Source organism: Pygocentrus nattereri, chromosome 11 (assembly GCF_015220715.1).
Source record: "Pygocentrus nattereri isolate fPygNat1 chromosome 11, fPygNat1.pri, whole genome shotgun sequence".
Taxonomy (NCBI): Eukaryota; Metazoa; Chordata; class Actinopteri; order Characiformes; family Serrasalmidae; genus Pygocentrus; species Pygocentrus nattereri.
The window spans coordinates 34,194,992-34,212,842 of NC_051221.1; the positions used below are offsets into that span (position 1 = coordinate 34,194,992).

The 17,851-nt window shown below is 41.2% G+C and overlaps 1 protein-coding gene across 10 annotated transcripts in view; it reads right to left on the reverse strand.

The window, feature by feature from the left end:
• LOC108432724 (adaptor related protein complex 3 subunit beta 2) overlaps positions 1 to 16,354 on the reverse strand; it is a 60,642-nt gene extending 44,288 nt beyond the window's left edge. For 6 of the 10 annotated variants that reach the window (XM_017706782.2, XM_017706780.2, XM_037542718.1 and 3 more), the window contains exon 1: positions 16,156 to 16,354. In XM_017706782.2, coding sequence (XP_017562271.1) covers positions 16,156 to 16,268 — 113 coding nt within the window. In that variant the 5' untranslated portion in view covers positions 16,269 to 16,354. Of the gene's footprint in view, positions 1 to 6,304; positions 7,542 to 16,155 lie in introns of those variants that run through there. The other 4 variants (XM_017706773.2, XM_017706775.2, XM_017706776.2 and 1 more) reach the window with 4 other exon arrangements.
• Between the last annotated feature and the right edge of the window lie 1,497 nt (positions 16,355 to 17,851).

Consider the following 17,851-nt stretch of genomic DNA (forward strand, 5'->3'; position numbering starts at 1 on the left):
GAAAGTCATAGAGCTGCAGAAAATCTGACTTTAAATATTGTCAGAAGGTTATACTGCCTGGCATTTCTCACTATACTGCAGGTCAAAATCCATCAGAGATTATGAGTATTCAGTAAATGCCAGAGTAGAGTCTGTTACCATATTACCATGTTCCAGCTAAGCTTGTACAACTGTACTGTGCTGTGCAAAAGTCAGAGATCACCATTCATTTATTTAAGTTCCAGTCAAAACAGTCATTAAGTACAACTTATTTATTTTTCAGCATCGGGGAAAAAGCAGAAAACATATATTTCACAGAAAATGAAGTTGGGACATTGTGTAAAACATAAACAAAAACAGAATACGATGATTTGCAAATCCTTTTCAATCTATATTCAATTGAATACACTACAAAGACAATATATTTAATGTTAAAATGAATAAACTTTATTGTTTTTTGCAAATATTCACTCATTTTGAATTTGATGCCTGCAACACGTTCCAAAGAAGTTGGGACAGGGGCAACAAAAGACTGGGAAAGTTGATATCTCAAAAAACACCTGTTTGGAACATTCCACAGGTGAGCAGGTTAATTGGAAACAGGTGAGTGTCATGATTGGGCATAAAGGGAGCATCCCTGAAAGGCTCAGAGGTTCACCACTTTGTGAACAGCATTGTTGAGAACAATGTTTCTCAACGTGTGATTGCAAGGAATTTAGGGGTTTCATCATCTACAGTCCATAATATCATCAAAAGATTCAGAGAATCTGGAGAAATCTCTGCAAGTAAGCAGCAAGGCAGAAAACTTCATCACTGAATGCCCGTGACCTTCGATCCCTCAGGCAGCACTGCATTAAAAACCCACATCATTCTGTAATGGATATTACCACATGAGCTCAGGAACACTTCAGAAAACCATTGTCAGTGAACACAGTTCGCCACTCCATCTACAAGTGCAAGTTAAAACTCTGCCATGCAAAGTGAAAGCCACATATCAACAACACCCAGAAACGCCGCCGGCTCCTCTGGGCCCGAGCTCATCTGAGATGGACTGATGCAAAGTGGAAAAGTGTCCTGTGGTCTGACGAGTCCACATTTCAAATTGTTTTTGGAAATCATGGATGTCGTGTCCTCCGGGTCAAAGAGGAAAAGGACTGTCCGGATTGTTATCAGCGCAAAGTTCAAAAGCCAGCATCTCTGATGGTGTGGGGGTGCGTTAGTGCCCATGGCATGGGTAACTTGCACATCTGTGAAGGCACTATTAATGCTGAAGGTACATACAGGTTTTGGAGCATCATATGCTGCCATCCAAGCAACGTCTTTTTCAGGGACATCTCTGCTTATTTCAGCAAGACAATGCCAAGACACATTCTGCACGTGTTACAACAGCGTGGCTTCGTAGTAAAAGAGTGCGGGTACTAGACTGGCCTGCCTGCAGTCCAGACCTGTCTCCCATTGAAAATGTGTGGTGCATTATGATGCACAAAATACGACAACAGAGACCCCGGACTGTTGAGCAACTGAAGTTGTACAACAAGCAAGAATGGGAAAGAATTCCACCTTCAAATCTTCAACAATTAGTTCCCAAATGCTTATTGAGTGTTGTTGAAAGGAAAGGTGATGTAACACAGTGGTAAATATGCCCCTGTCCCAACTTCTTTGGAACATGTTGCAGGCATCAAATTCAAAATGAGTGAATATTTGCAAAATGTAATAAAGTTTATCCATTTGAACATTAAATATCTTGTCTTTGTAGTGTATTCAATTGAATATAGGTTGAAAAGGATTTGCAAATCATCGTTTTCTGTTTTTATTTATGTTTTACACAACGTCCCAACTTCATTGGAATTGGGGTTGTAAATATATCACTTTTTTTCAGTGTTTAGTTTGTTCTCAAAAGTCCAGTCTTAGAAACTGGTTGCATTTTCTGCTTCTCACGATCCAAGTAATCTCGAACACATTCATTAATGTAGAGGACTGGACTCCGTTGTTCTAAGAAAATCAGCAGCTTTGTTTATATGATTTGAAAAGTTTCTTCTTCTTTTGGTCCATCTTCTTTTCTCAGTAACGGCTTCTTGACAGCTACACATCCTTTCAGACCGATAATGTTGTGGCTTTTTTCAAATATGAAAAGCTTTACTTTCTCTCAAAGATGAAAGCTTTATGTACTGTTATCATTATTATGACAGTTTTGTGGTCTACCAGGTTTTGCATGGTTGTTAGGAGACTCATTTTTACTTATTTCAACAACTCTGTGACCTCCAGTTTCAGAAACTCAAGGTTTTTTTTTACTTATTTTTCTTTGATCTTCCCCTTACTGCATACAAATTATCTTATATATAATTTTAAGAAACATCCCCTGAAAAATTACTAGCTTGTACTTTTTTGCCATTTTGACTCGAAATTAAATGAAGGGTGGTCTGACAATTTGCATAGTACTGCATGTCTCTATACAAAACAGAGAAAAAGAACAATCAAGTGTTTGTCATGACAAAACAGATTTAAATGCCTTGATTCTAATGCCTAGTTTATTTTATCAAGCCAAACAGGTCTAAGATGTTTTAAGCTGACCAGCTTAAGTGAGCTTCGACTTTGAACATACATTGTAAATTTATGTTTGCCAGGTGATTTATGTACAATAGATCAGCCAGTACAATCTGACAACAGGGCAACAAGAACTCTCAGCTATATTAGAAATAGTGTTTGCTAATTAGAATTCATCATAGTGTAAGAGCAATATCTTTAGAGTAGAACTATACAGGAAAAGCACAGTAGAGGCTTTCCAAATTCACTCAAATACTTGACTGAAGAACGTAAACCCATCTTTACATCTTAAAAGGTAGCCTTTTGCATTACGCAAATGAATTTAAATTTATCTCAACAAAACCATCACAGTGTGCCAGGTGTAAGTGTCTTTTAAGCAGTTGAGAGAACTGGACACACATCTCTCCTAATGCTCAGACATATCTACAAAAAGAAGAAACACCGAAGGCTTTAGTTGTTTTGTAAGGAGAAGAGAGTTCCTCCATCATTTTAAAACACAGCTAAAAGGTGAGCCAAGAAAAACAGAACAAGGAAAAACAAGAAAAAAAAAAGGAACAGCGTATGGAATGATGCTGATATCTCATTCTGGTTTGGGTCAGGTTTGTTTAAGATCAAAAAGCAGAAAGACATTCTCCTCGTCTCCTACTCAGACAGCAGGGCTGATGGGTCTAACAATGGCAACACAACACCACTGAAGAGTCTCAAATTTACTGAGCTGGTCTCTCTTCATCGGTTCACCTGCTTTCTGGTCCATGTAATTAGAATGATGTATAATTCAGCACTTCACAATGCTGCATATGCACACACAGACACACAAAACGGACATAAGGTCTGCAGAGTCAGATTACTGATAACAATAACCTGTCAGGAACTGTCAGGCCCTGAAATCTTCAGCAGCTGTGTGGTCACCATCACTCACCGAGTTACCTTTGCTACTGGTATGCACCTAGAATTACTGGTAGCCATTTAGGACTGCCTTTTCATTTCCTCTAGGGTGCTTTCTGTACAGATCTTGGAGGACAAAACACAAAGGGCCTTGTGTACAGTAGGAGCACAGGTTCAGTGCAAAATGTGATCCCAACATATGAGTAAATTTAATGTTTACTAAGGGTGAGGTTTCTCATGCAAAGTGTGTGCAGCTCTGTCCATTAACTGTTTGCTGGTGAGCTGCAGCCTTTAAAAGATGCAGTGAAATAAAGAAGCCATTAACAAATTCAAGACAAAACAGAGATTATGAAACAATAACACAAACCACAAACATATTGCAGCCACATCACAGCATGCCTTGCATTTCATCTGTTCACATAAGTATACCTGGTCCTAAGAATTTAAGCAGTGTTATTCTGATGGTAAACATTCTTTCAGCACATGTTTAAGGCTCAGTTCTCTGTTTAATGGCTGTGTCTCCTGTTATTGTTAAAGAAAGTCTCTCAATACTGTCTTTTGAGATTCTAAAGCACATTTACGTCTGGTTTTAAAAGATAGAGGAAAGCCAGCCACTGCGAAATGGCTAAACCTTCGTAAATCAAGCAGAATATATAATCAGCTGCAAGCGTAATATCTCCACACACTTTTTTGCGCAGTCAACCCTCAAATAAATCTGAGGAACAGAAGAGCATTTTGTGTTTTACCATGCACACGGCTCATAAACTGAGCACTTAGGCTCATGTGGCAGAGTCATACATAACACGCAGGAAGAGCGCGCCCTATTTGCACCTGAGACTGGTGCAAAAGGCTTACTACACTGGGCCCAGCATGCATTCTAAGGCACATATCAGGCTGACTCTTGTAAGCATGACTAAACAGAAGTGGCCGAGTGTACCCTCAGCACTAAAGGGAACAAGCTGAGCTGGTTCACAGCATCTCTACAGAACACCAGACTGTCTCTGATCACAATGAGAACAGAAACCCTGGGCTCAACATTTCATTCATTTTGCCCTTTTCCTAGATCTGTTTATCAGTTTGGAGTCTAATAATGACTCATGCTGACTTTTCCTCCAGCTACCAAACCCTTAGAAGTGAAAATCAGAATGCACAATGTAACCACATCAATAATTTAAACTGGTACCATTTAAAATGGGTTTGCAACACAAAGTTCCCTCACAAACTGTGAAGGAAATGTGTTTCCCTTTCACAAACATATCCAGGAATTAGAATTAGACCTACTTTTTTTTCCAAATGTTAACTGGAACAAAGAGTGACTATTTATCTTGTGAGGCAGAGACCAACGCGTGTGTGATATTAAAGACCAGAGCAGAGCTGACAGCAAACAAACAAACAACAAAGCGAACAAAACAACAGCGCTATGGAACAGAGTCCACACTCTGGAGAAAAAAGACAGCTACAGTTTCACAATAAACTGTGGGCCTTCTTAAAATTAATGTTTGATCTGAGACTGTCTCTCATCATCAGCTCCTAATGATAAGCAAAGAAACATACAAAGATGACATATACATATATGTGTGCATGCACACCCACATTCATTCTGAGAGACATTTTGTTTCAGGCTTCTTTTATTATCTCCCAAGCAATTCCTTTTACCTTAAAATCATCTTTTTACTAAAAATCTTACTCTTATCTTTACTAAAAAAAATTGCATATTTATCCCTTTATCCAAAATGTAAATAATCAACTAAGACTTCTTCGATGTTTGATTCTTTGGTTTTGCATTGGAGCTACAGGTGGGCCACAGTCACTACTAGAAACTGATAAACTGCATGTTTCATTAAAAAGAGAGCACAATTAGGTCTGTTTAACCAGACTTAGTGCAGTACAGCATGTGAAACGTGTAATAAAAATCTGCGTTCACAGAGATTTTGACAACAGTTTATGAATGCGGCTTTACTAGTGCATTGTGCCTGTGTGTGGCAATATTGTGACATGTATTGTGTATCTTTAGGTATCATAATATCATATTTTTGCCATATTGCACCTAGTTGATGCAACAAGGCCAATGTGGCTAATAAGTAATGGAAGCGTAGATCACAAAAACGGAGTGAAATGCATGTCTAAGAAGCCGTCTACACCTCGCATTAACACGGTATTCTGTTCATGTTTGGATTTAATTTGATTGGATGACAAGCCAGATGTAAACACACCCAGAAAGCGCTGTAATCAGATTAAGACTGAATCACTCAAACCATATTTGGAGTTGGTCAGAGATGGATCCTGACAACACAAGCATAAATCGAACGCGTTTTCCATATCAGCATACAATTACCTAAGCACAAATGGGTCTGCCAAGTGTTGACTAGCAGGTGGGAGATAAACAAGGATAAACAAGATGGAGGATACACGAAGATGAATTTATCCCCAAACCATGTGCCTTCTCACATTTTCAGCCACTGAAAGTGTCCAAGCCAAGTTTACTGATTTATAGAGTAACTGGAAAAAAGTAAACAGAAGTAAATGATGTTTGTATGTGCTTTTTACGGGGCAAAATAATACTAGATCTCATCTGGTCACACTAGGGACACATTTTTAGTGAAAAATGTAAACGGAACCCATCCATCCAAACTATTTTTAGATACATTCTCGGCACAAATTTTAATGTGTAAAATTTTAAAGCTGTAAATAGTCTCTAAATCAACACACACTTGCCTAAAATTGCATAGTTTCTGACACTGTACGACATACTGTTAACTATAAAACAGGTAAAATGACAGCAGTGGTAGCATCCACCTGGAAGCCTAAATTTTGCGCATTTTCACATTGATGGGTTTAAAGGGAAAGTTATAATGAGGTTGTTACATATATAGCTGTAGGCTTTATGTGGCCTTACCGCAGCGGTTGTGTCTGGGCACTGGAGAGCCCTTCCTCCAGTGTGCCTCTGTCCTCCCCCCACTCGCCCCCTCCCTCTCCACCTCCTCCACCTGTCGTGCTGGCGGTGCGGAGGTGTCGGAGCTCCTCGGGTTGGACGGCACTGTACCAGTTCTGCTGCCCACTGTCCGGCGTCAGCACAGGGCTTCGTGCCTCCTCCTGACCCTGTGCCACCCCCTGCACTGTCTTCACTATGTTCACTGCATTGACCGGCAGCTGCAGCAGCTTCTGCATGGCAGTCATGCTCAAAGCCCGACAAATGAAGACACACACCTGTCAGAGTCTTCAGCTGATGAGCCCTTACACCTGTCCCGGAGGCTTGTATGCAACTCGCCTGAGGCACCTGAAAGCTCAGTCAAAAGTGCACACTCTCCCGCTGACGTGCCCTCAAACCTGCAGGCTTATAGCACTGCTGTCCTACGAAAACTTTCTGTGTCAAAAATGGTAACTTTATAAGAGAAAAAAGCTCCTATTTTAACATCAATTAACGTAAACAATTACACTTTGCTTTTCAATGTTTCTACGTCATGAAAGTTCACACATTACAAAAGCAGATGGTGTTTTTTAAATAGTGCAAAAACAATAAAAGGTGAAAATAGGTTTAAAAAATGGTTATAAGGTCTTCCTGTGACAGTGACGATTCGCATCTGTAAGAGTTGTCCAAGAAAGATTCCTTAATGGTCACAAACACACACCTGTAGAATCATAACTCCAGCTGCTTCAGCACTCTTAGAGAGAACAGCTCCTCGACTTCCGGGAAAGCCTGGAAAGCTCTTCAGTGGTCTATCCAACAGGTTTGGGATACCTCCGAAGCTTAAAGATTCACTACACGGTGCTGGAGTGAGGTATTCCCATAGACAAATGCCAAGTCTTAGTCTGTTGTGGATCCAAACCTCCAGAGTGAGAGACGATGCTGCTATGCCTGATGAAGCCTCCTCCACCGCTGGGGACGTTAGAGAGTGATGGCCCTGCACAACGTGAATGAGTGGAGGAGCGTGATAGCAGTGTTTTTTGGGTTTCTCCAGGGAGAAAGCTGTTCTCCGTCTGCTCGGTGGCAACACTGCATGTGAGCTCAGCCCAGAGATGTCTAAGCTTCACTGTGCCTCACAGCCACGTTAGCACACCCCTCCCTTCCATTCTCCTCTTACAACACCATCACACCATGCCTCTCTCCCTTTTTCTCTCTCTCTCTCTCTGCTCCCTTCTCTCTCCAACACATTTATCTCCCTCCTCCCCTGCTCTTTTTCTTTCATGCTGCCACTCCTTCCTCTTTCTCTGTCTCCCTCTCCCTTATACATCTTTCTCAGTCCATGCAGGCTTTTTCTTCCCAGGATTAATCGTAATTCTCTCTTCAACAAAGCCTCTCTGTATATATGTCTCTCTCTCTCCTCTTTTCTCTCTCTCTCTCTCTCTCTCTCTCTCTCTCTCTCCCTCCCTCTGTCTCTCTCCCTCTCTGTTATTGTGCAGGCTGGCGTGACTCAGCTGTAGCCGCTCTTTTGGAGCAGCTCTTTGCCTCACAGCATCTACTTTATTAAGAAACACGAACAGAAAGGCCAGAGAGAAGGAAAAGCCTGCTGTTTGATTTTGGGAAAATCAGGGGAATGTCTTCTGATACCAAATGCAAACCCAACATAGAAACACACCCAGCTCTCTGCATATGATCCTATTTAAATGGCTGTACTGTGTGCTGATCTGTAGGTGGCAGCATATCAGCTCTGTTAAAAGTAAGGACTAAGCAAACAGGAGAAACTGTATCTTCCGGACAGTTATTTGGACTTTCTTATTAGAATTTAAATTATGAGATATATACAGTAATGTATATGGTAGACATGGATACACCAATAAGATTACATCTATCTGGATTGGCATTGCAGAGGAATATATTTTTTCGTAGAAGGTGAAAAAGGCAGTAAATGTAATAAATTGCAGATGCTATGCCTTAAAGAATAAAATAAATACGTTATCAAATATTGGTTTCAAATTTCATGCAAATATAAACATCTGTCCAATGCTGATATTCTTTTTTAAATGATAAAACTACCAACATCATTATGCATCCCTAGTATACGGCATGCTATATACAGCTCTGCAGTAGCAGACTCTTCAGTTGTGTTTAGAGACCCACATGACTGTGACATTGGGTGCAAGTGTGTTGCACAAGCACACTGTTTGCATGCTGTGTCCATGTCTGTGCAGAGCTGAGCAGATTCACATACAGATGTGGAATTCACACTGTCGCGAAAGTAAAGGGGTAGAGAGAAAGGGTGAAGAAGAGAGAAGCAAAGCAATAGTGTCATTTACAGCGCATACCTCACACCCTCCTGGGTAAATATGGCATACTCTGGCACTGTAATTTACTTGACCAGCAACACTTATCAAGCAGCCTGTTTTAATTACTCAGGAATATGAATCACGTTTGTTGAGCAGAGATAGAGTACAGTAAGCCAGGCTTAGAAGGGAATGTTGCCAAGGCAACAGCATTGGAGGATCCCTCCTACTCCGTGTTTGCTTTGGATCCAGCAGAACTGCCATTTATCTGTTCACACACACACACACACACGTTGGAGGACTGCAACAGAGAGCCAGAAGAAACTTCAAACAAACAGAAGACGAATAAATGCAGTTTGGCCTCGCTATGCAGGTTAACGAAATTGACAAGAACATCCAAACAATCAGCAAGAAACACCACCTGAAACCGACTAAACTTTTTATTCCTTGTGTGTCTCATAGTTCCTCTATTATGATATAATAAAGACAGATTAAACTTTAATCACTTCAAAAACTAAAAAGCTTATATCTCCTATTGAGAGAACAGACTGTGGGTTTTCATGCTCTTGTATCAGGGAAAAATACTGCCATCATTATTAGCTGCCTGCTAAATCCAAAATAACCTGTAGTTTCCATAAGGGCGTTTTCCTTTACAGCTCAAAGGGATTTATTTGAAAACAAGCAAAAATCCTTCAGCCATCTGCATGGTCACACTGTAAAAAAACAATATCTTAACAGGTCGATAATCTTACATTCAATCATTAGATCGAATATTTCTCATTTGGAGATTGATATAAGAATATTATGGCACCACATCAAAATGTGATGTGCTGTATTTACCTTACTTGATTGTATTTTAGTGCAAAAGCAAATCCTATCTCCTAATACAAATCAAACAAGCTTAACTGTGCTGCAAGCCTAACAGCAACATTTTTGCATCTGTTTTTTCCCCCCATTAAATGCTGCATGTAATTTGTAAGGACCTGCAATGCATTCTACAATTTCTTATGTATTCATTTAAACAGTGTTTCTCACGCGGGAAAGGGTGGAGAGCCCTCTCTGGGTCGGGGATGAGCTCTTGCCTCAAGTGGAGGAGTTTAAGTATCTCGGGGTCTTGTTCACGAGTGATGGTACAAGGGAGTGGGAGATTGACAGGCGGATTGGTGCTGGGTCAGCAGTGATGCGGGCTCTTTACCGGTCTGTTGTGGTAAAGAAAGAGCTGAGCCATAAGGCAAGGCTCTCGATTTACTGGTCGATCTATGTTCCCACCCTCACCTATGGTCATGAGCTTTGGGTAATGACCGAAAGAACGAGATCGCGAATACAAGCGGCTGAAATGAGTTTCCTCCGCAGGGTGGCTGGACTCTCCCTTAGAGATAGGGTGAGAAGTTCGGTCATCCGAGAGGGACTCGGAGTAGAGCCGCTGCTTCTTCACGTCAAGAGGAGCCAGTTGAGGTGGTTCGGGCATCTTGTTAGGATGCCTCCTTGGGAGGTGTCACAGGCAAGTCCACCGGGGAGGAGACCCCGGGGAAGACCCAGGACACGCTGGCGTGACTATATCGCCCAGCTGGCCTGGGAGCGCCTCGGAATCCCTCCCAGGGAGCTAGTGGAAGTGGCTGGGGAAAGGGAGGTCTGGGCTTCATTGCTCAGGATGCTGCCCCCGCGACCCGAACCCCGGAGAAGCGGAAGATGATGGATGGATGGATGGATGGATGGATTTAAACAGTGATCTCTCCTGCTCATCGCCAAGTGATACAGTTAACAAGCCATTCATATTACCACAAGTTAGTCCATCTACAGCAAGTCTGTCAAGGGCCATATTTTTAGTATAGCAGGCCATGTTCTGCTATTTAAATGGAATTTGTGTCTAGAACACTTACACTATATTGGCAAAAGTTTTCGCTCATCTACCTTCACACACATAAACTTGAGTGATATTTCATTCTTAACCCATAGGGTTTAATATGATGTCGGCCCACCCTTTGCAGCTATAACAGCTTCAACTCTTCAGGGAAGGCTTTCCACAGGGTTTTGGAGTGTGTTAATGGGAATTTTTTACCATTCTTCCAGACGCACATTTGTGAAGTCAAACACTGATGTTGGACGAGAAAGCCTGGCTCAAAGTCTCTGCTCTAATTCATCCCAAAGGTATTCTACCGGATTGAGGTCAGGAATCTGTGCAGGCCGGTCAAGTTCTTCCACACCAAACTAGCTCATCCATGTCTTTATGGACTTTGCTTTGTGTACTGGTGCGCAGTCATGTTGGAACAGGAAGGGGCCGTCCCCAAACTGTTCCTACAAAGTTGGGAGCATGAAATTGTCCAAAATCTCTTGGTCTGCTGAAGCATTAAGAGTTCCTTTCACTGGAACTAAGGGGCTGAGCCCAACTCCTGAAAAACAACCCCACACCATAATTCCCCCACCACCAAGCTTTACACTTGGCACAATGCAGTCAGACAAGTACCGTTCTCCTGACAACCATCAAACCCAGACTCATCCATCAGATTGCCAGATGGAGAAGCGTGATTCATCACTCCAGAGAACATGTCTCCACTGCTCTAGAGTCCAATGATGGTGCTTTACACCACTGCATTGGACGCTTTGCATTTTCCTTGGTGACGTAAGGCTTGGATGCAGATGCTTGGCCATTGAAACCCATTCCATGAAGTTCTCTACTCTGTTCTTGAGCGTATCTGAAGGCCACATGAAGTTTGGAGGTCTGTAGTGATTGACTCTGCAGAAAGTTGGTGACCTCTGTGCACTATGTGCCTCAGCATCCGCTGACCCCGCTCTGTCATTTTACGTGGCCTACCACTTTGTGGCTGAGTTGCTGTCGTTCCAAATCACTTCCACTTTGTTATAATACCACTGACAGTTGACTGTGGAATATTTAGTAGTGAGGAAATTTCACCACTGGACTTGTTGCACAAGTGGCATCCTATCACAGTACCATGCTGGAATTCACTGAGCTCCTGAGAGCGACTCATTTCTTCACAATTGTTTGTAGAAGCAGTCTGCAGGCCTAGGTGCTTGGTTTTATACACCTGTGGCCATGGAAGTGATTGGAACACCTGAATTCAAAGATTTGAATGGGTGAATGAATACTTTTGGAAATATAGGGCATATACAACTACTGTTCCTTAAGCTACTTTTTATGAAATCATTCTGCTGTTACAGTTCAGAGTATCACAATTATAAAATGCACACTGCAGTCCTAAAGTGAGACTTTGCTTGGGACCTGTATAACTGGGATATCATATAATTCCGAAGATATACTTCAATTTAAGTTTCTCTGAGCACTTGCGTCATATTCTATATGTAACTAAGCACAGCAGGAGCAGGGCTGGGCTTTGCTCACCCGAGAGCCTGCCAACTAACTAATCTGCACTAACTTGATGTTTGGCGCTCTCTTCTGGTTCAGAGAGGAAATGGTCCTCCACTGCTAAATGTGGAGCAAAATTAATTTGCAATGAGTTTCTGTTCATGTTGTCCCACTGGGGCTGACAACTACACAAAGTTTATTCCAGTAGAGTCAACACATCTTCAGATTACAGTTTAAGCTACATGATACGTGAATTATATTAATTGTGCTCTCTACACTGAATCTCACCACAACCACTGACACAACAACTATGTAAATACACTAAATAAAGGTTTGTCGACACCAGTTAATCCAACATTTATTCTGAAATCAAGATTATTAATTATGCATCAATATCATCTTTTTCAGACTGTGTGCAACAACATATTTTTAGTACTTGCCACTACAAAGTCCAATATCATACTACACAACCTATGTAGTATTAAGTAATTAAAGTAAATGAGTACAACGTACCTTCAATATTAAACCACTAAAATTGAGCTCATTTTTAAATTAGGTGCGTTAGCCAACTATTTTACATAGTTACCTTGGATCTAATAGTGTAGAAAAGTTTTGTTCTGTGTCACAAAAATACTTTGGTAGAGCTCTAAGTAAAGTACGTGTTATAGTTTTGCTCCTCACCTGTCTCTCTGTAGCACAGTGACAGCAGAAATCACATCTGAGACTATCACATCACATCTGATGAACTTACTTGTGGTGTTTTATGTCCAAACTCTTTTGTTTGGCTTGTTGAGCTGTATTTAAATGTGTTCTAAAGCCAAGCATACAATGTGCCAATTCTACATACAATTCTATTCAGTCAACAGAGTAAAATATGACTTTGGTAGCCATTGTCAACTTTTTCTCCCGTTTGTTAGCCTATGTGTGTGTGTGTGTGTGTGTGTGTGTGTGTGTGTGTTTAAAAATGAGTTAAAATCATACAGTGTATGTCTGGAGGATACCATGACAAAAAGTTTAAAGTGATCAATAACTTTGTGTCCAACCATCACAGGGGTCAGTTAGCACTTCTCTGTGTGAATAGACACTCATTCACTGTGTTTGTGCATTAGTGCTGCAGCATACACCAGACTTACACAACATAGTATCAGCTGATGTCAGAAAGTTTTATGTTTTATAGAATGTTCCACTGTTCTACAATTTAGCTTAATTTATAGAAAATAAAATAACCACATCTGAATCACAATTGCAATATTGGTCAAAAGAATTGCAATTAGGTATTGTCCCCAGATTGTTCAGCCCTACCTTTAAGAAGTTGAAATCACTAGTAAGGATGTCTGGATACTTTTAGACATTTTATCAGTGTATCACCTCCAAAATGGGAAGTCCATTCTTGAGTATTTTGTTAGATAAGGAAGTAGACACAGAAACCACCTCTAGCATTAACGTAAAACAGACGGACACAGTCACCAAACAAGGCACAAACAGATCAGCTAATCTGACGTGCCCCTGACAGTGATGGCAAAAAAGCAATGTGACACAGTTTTGATACTTCATCCACATTGATCGGAAAGAGTAAAAATAGCGCTACAGACAGAGGGGGGAGGAGAAAGAGAACGAGAGAAAGAAACAAGACTGCATCAGAATGTAATCAAAATGCCCCAAAAATCACATCTTTCCTTGGTGATTGTAGTTTCTTCAGTTCTAGTGTGCAGTTTGCTCTACAAAATATCCATTCATAATAAACTCTGACCTACAAAAATGTAACATTGCTTCATTACTAAACTGAGAATCTGTCATTCATATTAAAGCTGAACAACTTGCATATCACCAAGGACAAAATGCTCAGAGCTGAGTTTCAGTAAGACACAGAATCAGAGTCCAACTGAAGTGCAGTCTGTGTTCACAGTACCATATTACAAATGCACTGACCAAAAACACAATAGGTTAACTCAAAACACTAAAATTCCCACGGCTATGGTCATGGTGCAAAGTGACCCTAACAAACCTGTTTCCCACTGGCAAGTCCTCTGCAATAACAAAAATATATTCAACAATAAGCACCTTCAATACATTTGGCATTACATTTTCTAAGGCTGTTCCACTTCTAATACTTTGGAGGGTCCAACTAACACTAAAAGTGAAGGGTCAGTTCTTCTGCTGTTTTTAGTCATCATTTGTATGCCACTAAAGGAACTTTCTTTCAATGCAATTTTGAGACAAATGGTCTGATTCACATAAAAATAAGAGAATGATTTAAGATTGCTTTCCTAAATTAAGTTTAAGCCTAGCCTACAAAGGGTTTTAGTTTCAACTGTGAATCACCACTGGCACAGCAATTTAGACCAAGATAAGACATGTGTGGGCCAAGACCTGTTTAGTGTCAACAGTATGCATCTTTTTGCCGTGGGGCTACAAGGTTAATATAATTGAACTCCATGTCACCTAAAAACATCTGTGAAAAAATTCTATTACTTGTTAGCTATATTAGGCTTAATGTTAGCTATATTATAGCTTAATGTTGTGCATCTTCTAGTTGATCCAATCCTTTAATAAATGCGCAGGGAAACATTTTGTGTTCCTCTTATGTTAAAGCTGCACTATGTAATGTGTGAGGATTTGGAGACCTCTCTGGTGGACATGTGTAACTGCATGCAACGTGTGTAAGAATATTTTGTCAGATGTGCTTCAGTCCCCTTTCCGAGCAGATGAATCTGATGATTGCAAGCGCATTGAACGAGCATTCAAAGAAAATTCAGTTAAAACATAGTGAAGTGTATTCCAAGCATGTAAGTGGATTATGATTTTTTATCGTAGTCCTCATATCTTCATCAGTGTGTTGGTTTCTTATCTGAGACCTAAACATTGCGCCAGAGGTTCTTTTTGAGGCTGTGCATTTCATGTCAATATGTAAAGACGTATAATGTGATACCAAAAAAAAATCCAACCTCTGACTTTTAATAGTAATACTTAATAATACTTACGTCAGGTTTTACAGGGTGGCTCAAGGCAGAGCAGAACATTTTAGCATGTTTCTTTCCCTCCTGACTCAGTAATGCTATTTCTTTCAGCTTTACCAAAAAACAGTGCTGCTTTAAGTCAGATTTCCCGGTGTAGTTTGGGTTACTGTAGTTTAGCCCTACTATTTAACAGAGATTTTTCAATGTTTCTGCATATTTATAACATTAACATGCACACAATGTAATTTAACATGGTTCAACTTTGCTCTAGAAAAGCTTGCAGAGTCAGAATTGCCCATCTTCTCTGAGTATCCCAGGTTATAACACGAAATAGTTATGAATATGCTACCTGCTGCCTGAGGCACCGTTTTGTGGTAATTTAAAGATACAATTTTAATGGCAGACAGGTACATGAAGGCAGCAAAATAATACCAAAAGAAAATGTTTTCTTCTTCTCACAAATTTTCGACTAATTTGACATTTAAAACTTTGAAGACACGTTTAGGTTCACTGATCGTTCTGGAGAGTAAATAAAGTGAACACATTTGCGTTCCAGACACTGCGACCCCTGGTTCCTTTCATCACCACTGTAAGGAAAATCTGACTCTCTGGAATCGAGGAGTTCAGACAAAACCACTCTGAATGTCTTTGTATCGCAGCCGCTGAAATTCTGCTCTGAACACACAGCAAACAAAGCAAACGCGGCATTAAGGTGTGGTGGGTCCTGTACTTCTGTGAAGTTAGACCCTCAGGCTCGTTTCCCCCACCGCTATGCTAGCTAACGAGGAGCGCTGTCCACCTCTCTCGGTTCTGAAGCGCAGACACAGCGCGACTCTCTGCTCCTCTGCACAGAAACGCTGCTGAACGCGGCGCTGTGTTTTTAGCGTCCGGGCGCGGCGGTTTCTTGTTCTTTCTCCCGTAGTGTTGTGTGCGAAGGGGCCGGTGTCGCCTCAGCCCGTTCATGCTAAATCACAGACATGCTAACGGAGGCGGCCAGGCCCCGGTGTGGGAGACAGGGACACACACGAGCCCTGGCGGCGAACATATCACAGCGACGCGGCCAACCGTCTATAAAACCTCATTATTATTAGCTAAAACCCATGTATTATTGTCTTTATCGCCGCTGAACTCGATACAAGACGTCGCTACCATCATATATGGGCTCCCACCTCGCACCTCCCCCCTCCTTACTGACACACACACACACACACACATACAGTCAGGACGTTGAACAGCAGCCCGGTTCCTCGCTCTATCCCCTCTCACCTCTTGTAGTCCGAGGAGAAGATGCCCCCGCTGGCCGGGTCGTGTCCGTACTCCGGCTCTCCAGCGCTGGACGAGCCTCCTTTCTCATCGTTGAACGCGGAGCTGGTAGACATCGCCGCCGCTCCGCCTCAGCAACACACACAGATATGGAGATTTAGAGTCGGGCTCCAGCCACTGAGGCTTCAGCACTAACACACACACACACACACACACATACACACACACACACACACACACACACACAAGCAGGATGAACGCACACATCACGTGACGTAACAACGACTCCCACCACCCCTCCTCGCGGTGGTAAAGCAGAGTGAGGGGTTCATTGTGAGGTGCTGAAATGAAAACACTCACAGTCTTTTTCAAACAAACACTACGAGTTTTGAAAACTGCTGTACACAAGAACAGCGACGACAGATCACCGTCCGGTTACACACACAGAACAATCACTGCACAAACAAGCAAACAAACACTCCACTGTAAAAGCCGGCAATTCTCTCAAGCTCCTCACTGGTAGTGAGAGATGTCAAATAAAAACAGTTTATCAAAAATAATGAAATTACAATTTGAAGATAAGCATATCCTCTGTCTTACATGTTTTGTGTTAAGCACTCTCGTGCTCATCTTATAATCTGTTATCATTTAAACAGTTTAAAATATGCAAGAAACAAAATTCATGTTCTACAGGTTTTCATATTGAAGAAAAAAGATTAATTGAAAACTGTGCTGGTAATGAAAAAACAGAGGATAATAAAGAGCCTGTGATTAATGTTCTGATTCTGCTGCACCCTTTAAGCATCTACTTAACGCAGATTTTTATAATAAAGACTTTTGAACAGCGCTTCACTGACCCACGTGCTTTAAGGTGACCACTCTTTTCCTGTTTTAACATATTCTAAATATGACTGACTGCCATCACCAACTGACACTATACTGATTCTCATTACTACTATAGGGGTAGGTAGTTTTCCATGTTGGGATTGTTACATTTTGGCCAGTGTATAATAAGGGTGTAACAATGTCAACACAGAGACAAAAATAAAAAAAATGAGTACTGAAAATTAAGGCTGTTTATTCAACAGTTCGTTCTGGCCACGCAAGCTGATTGGTTGAGAAGTGTTCTAACTGTGCTGATATTTTGCTATCAGATCACGTGTTTCACAAACACTGTATCACTCCCCTAAGACACCATTACTAAGCAACAACTTTAACAGCTGTAGGAGACGCTCAAGAAATTTGAACGTTTTCACTTTTACTTTGCGAACAAACAGAAAATGGACACTTTTAAGATCACATTTGACTGACGGCCGATTTGGTCAGACTCTGAAGATGAGATTACGCTAAATTCTGAAACTGTCAGTTGATCTGTGTGGAGCTGGAGAACGAACTGCCGGCAGTGCAGAGTGAGCAGAGCTCGTTATTCTGATGTAGAAACGAGCTGCCTGTTAAGGAACTATAATTTGGCGGAAGGAACTGCTGACATAAAAAAATATATTAAATGACATGTTCACGTCCCAATTTATTTATTTATTTATTTATTTAACTGTTGTATAAACGCAATAGAACACTCGAGGATGTGTGTTATTGCTATAACACGATGATCTACGGCACTTGCCTTCAGCGTGCCTGCGACCAAATCACAGCCACGATGTTATTTTGCGATAACACACTCCCTCTCATGTTCTATAGCTTA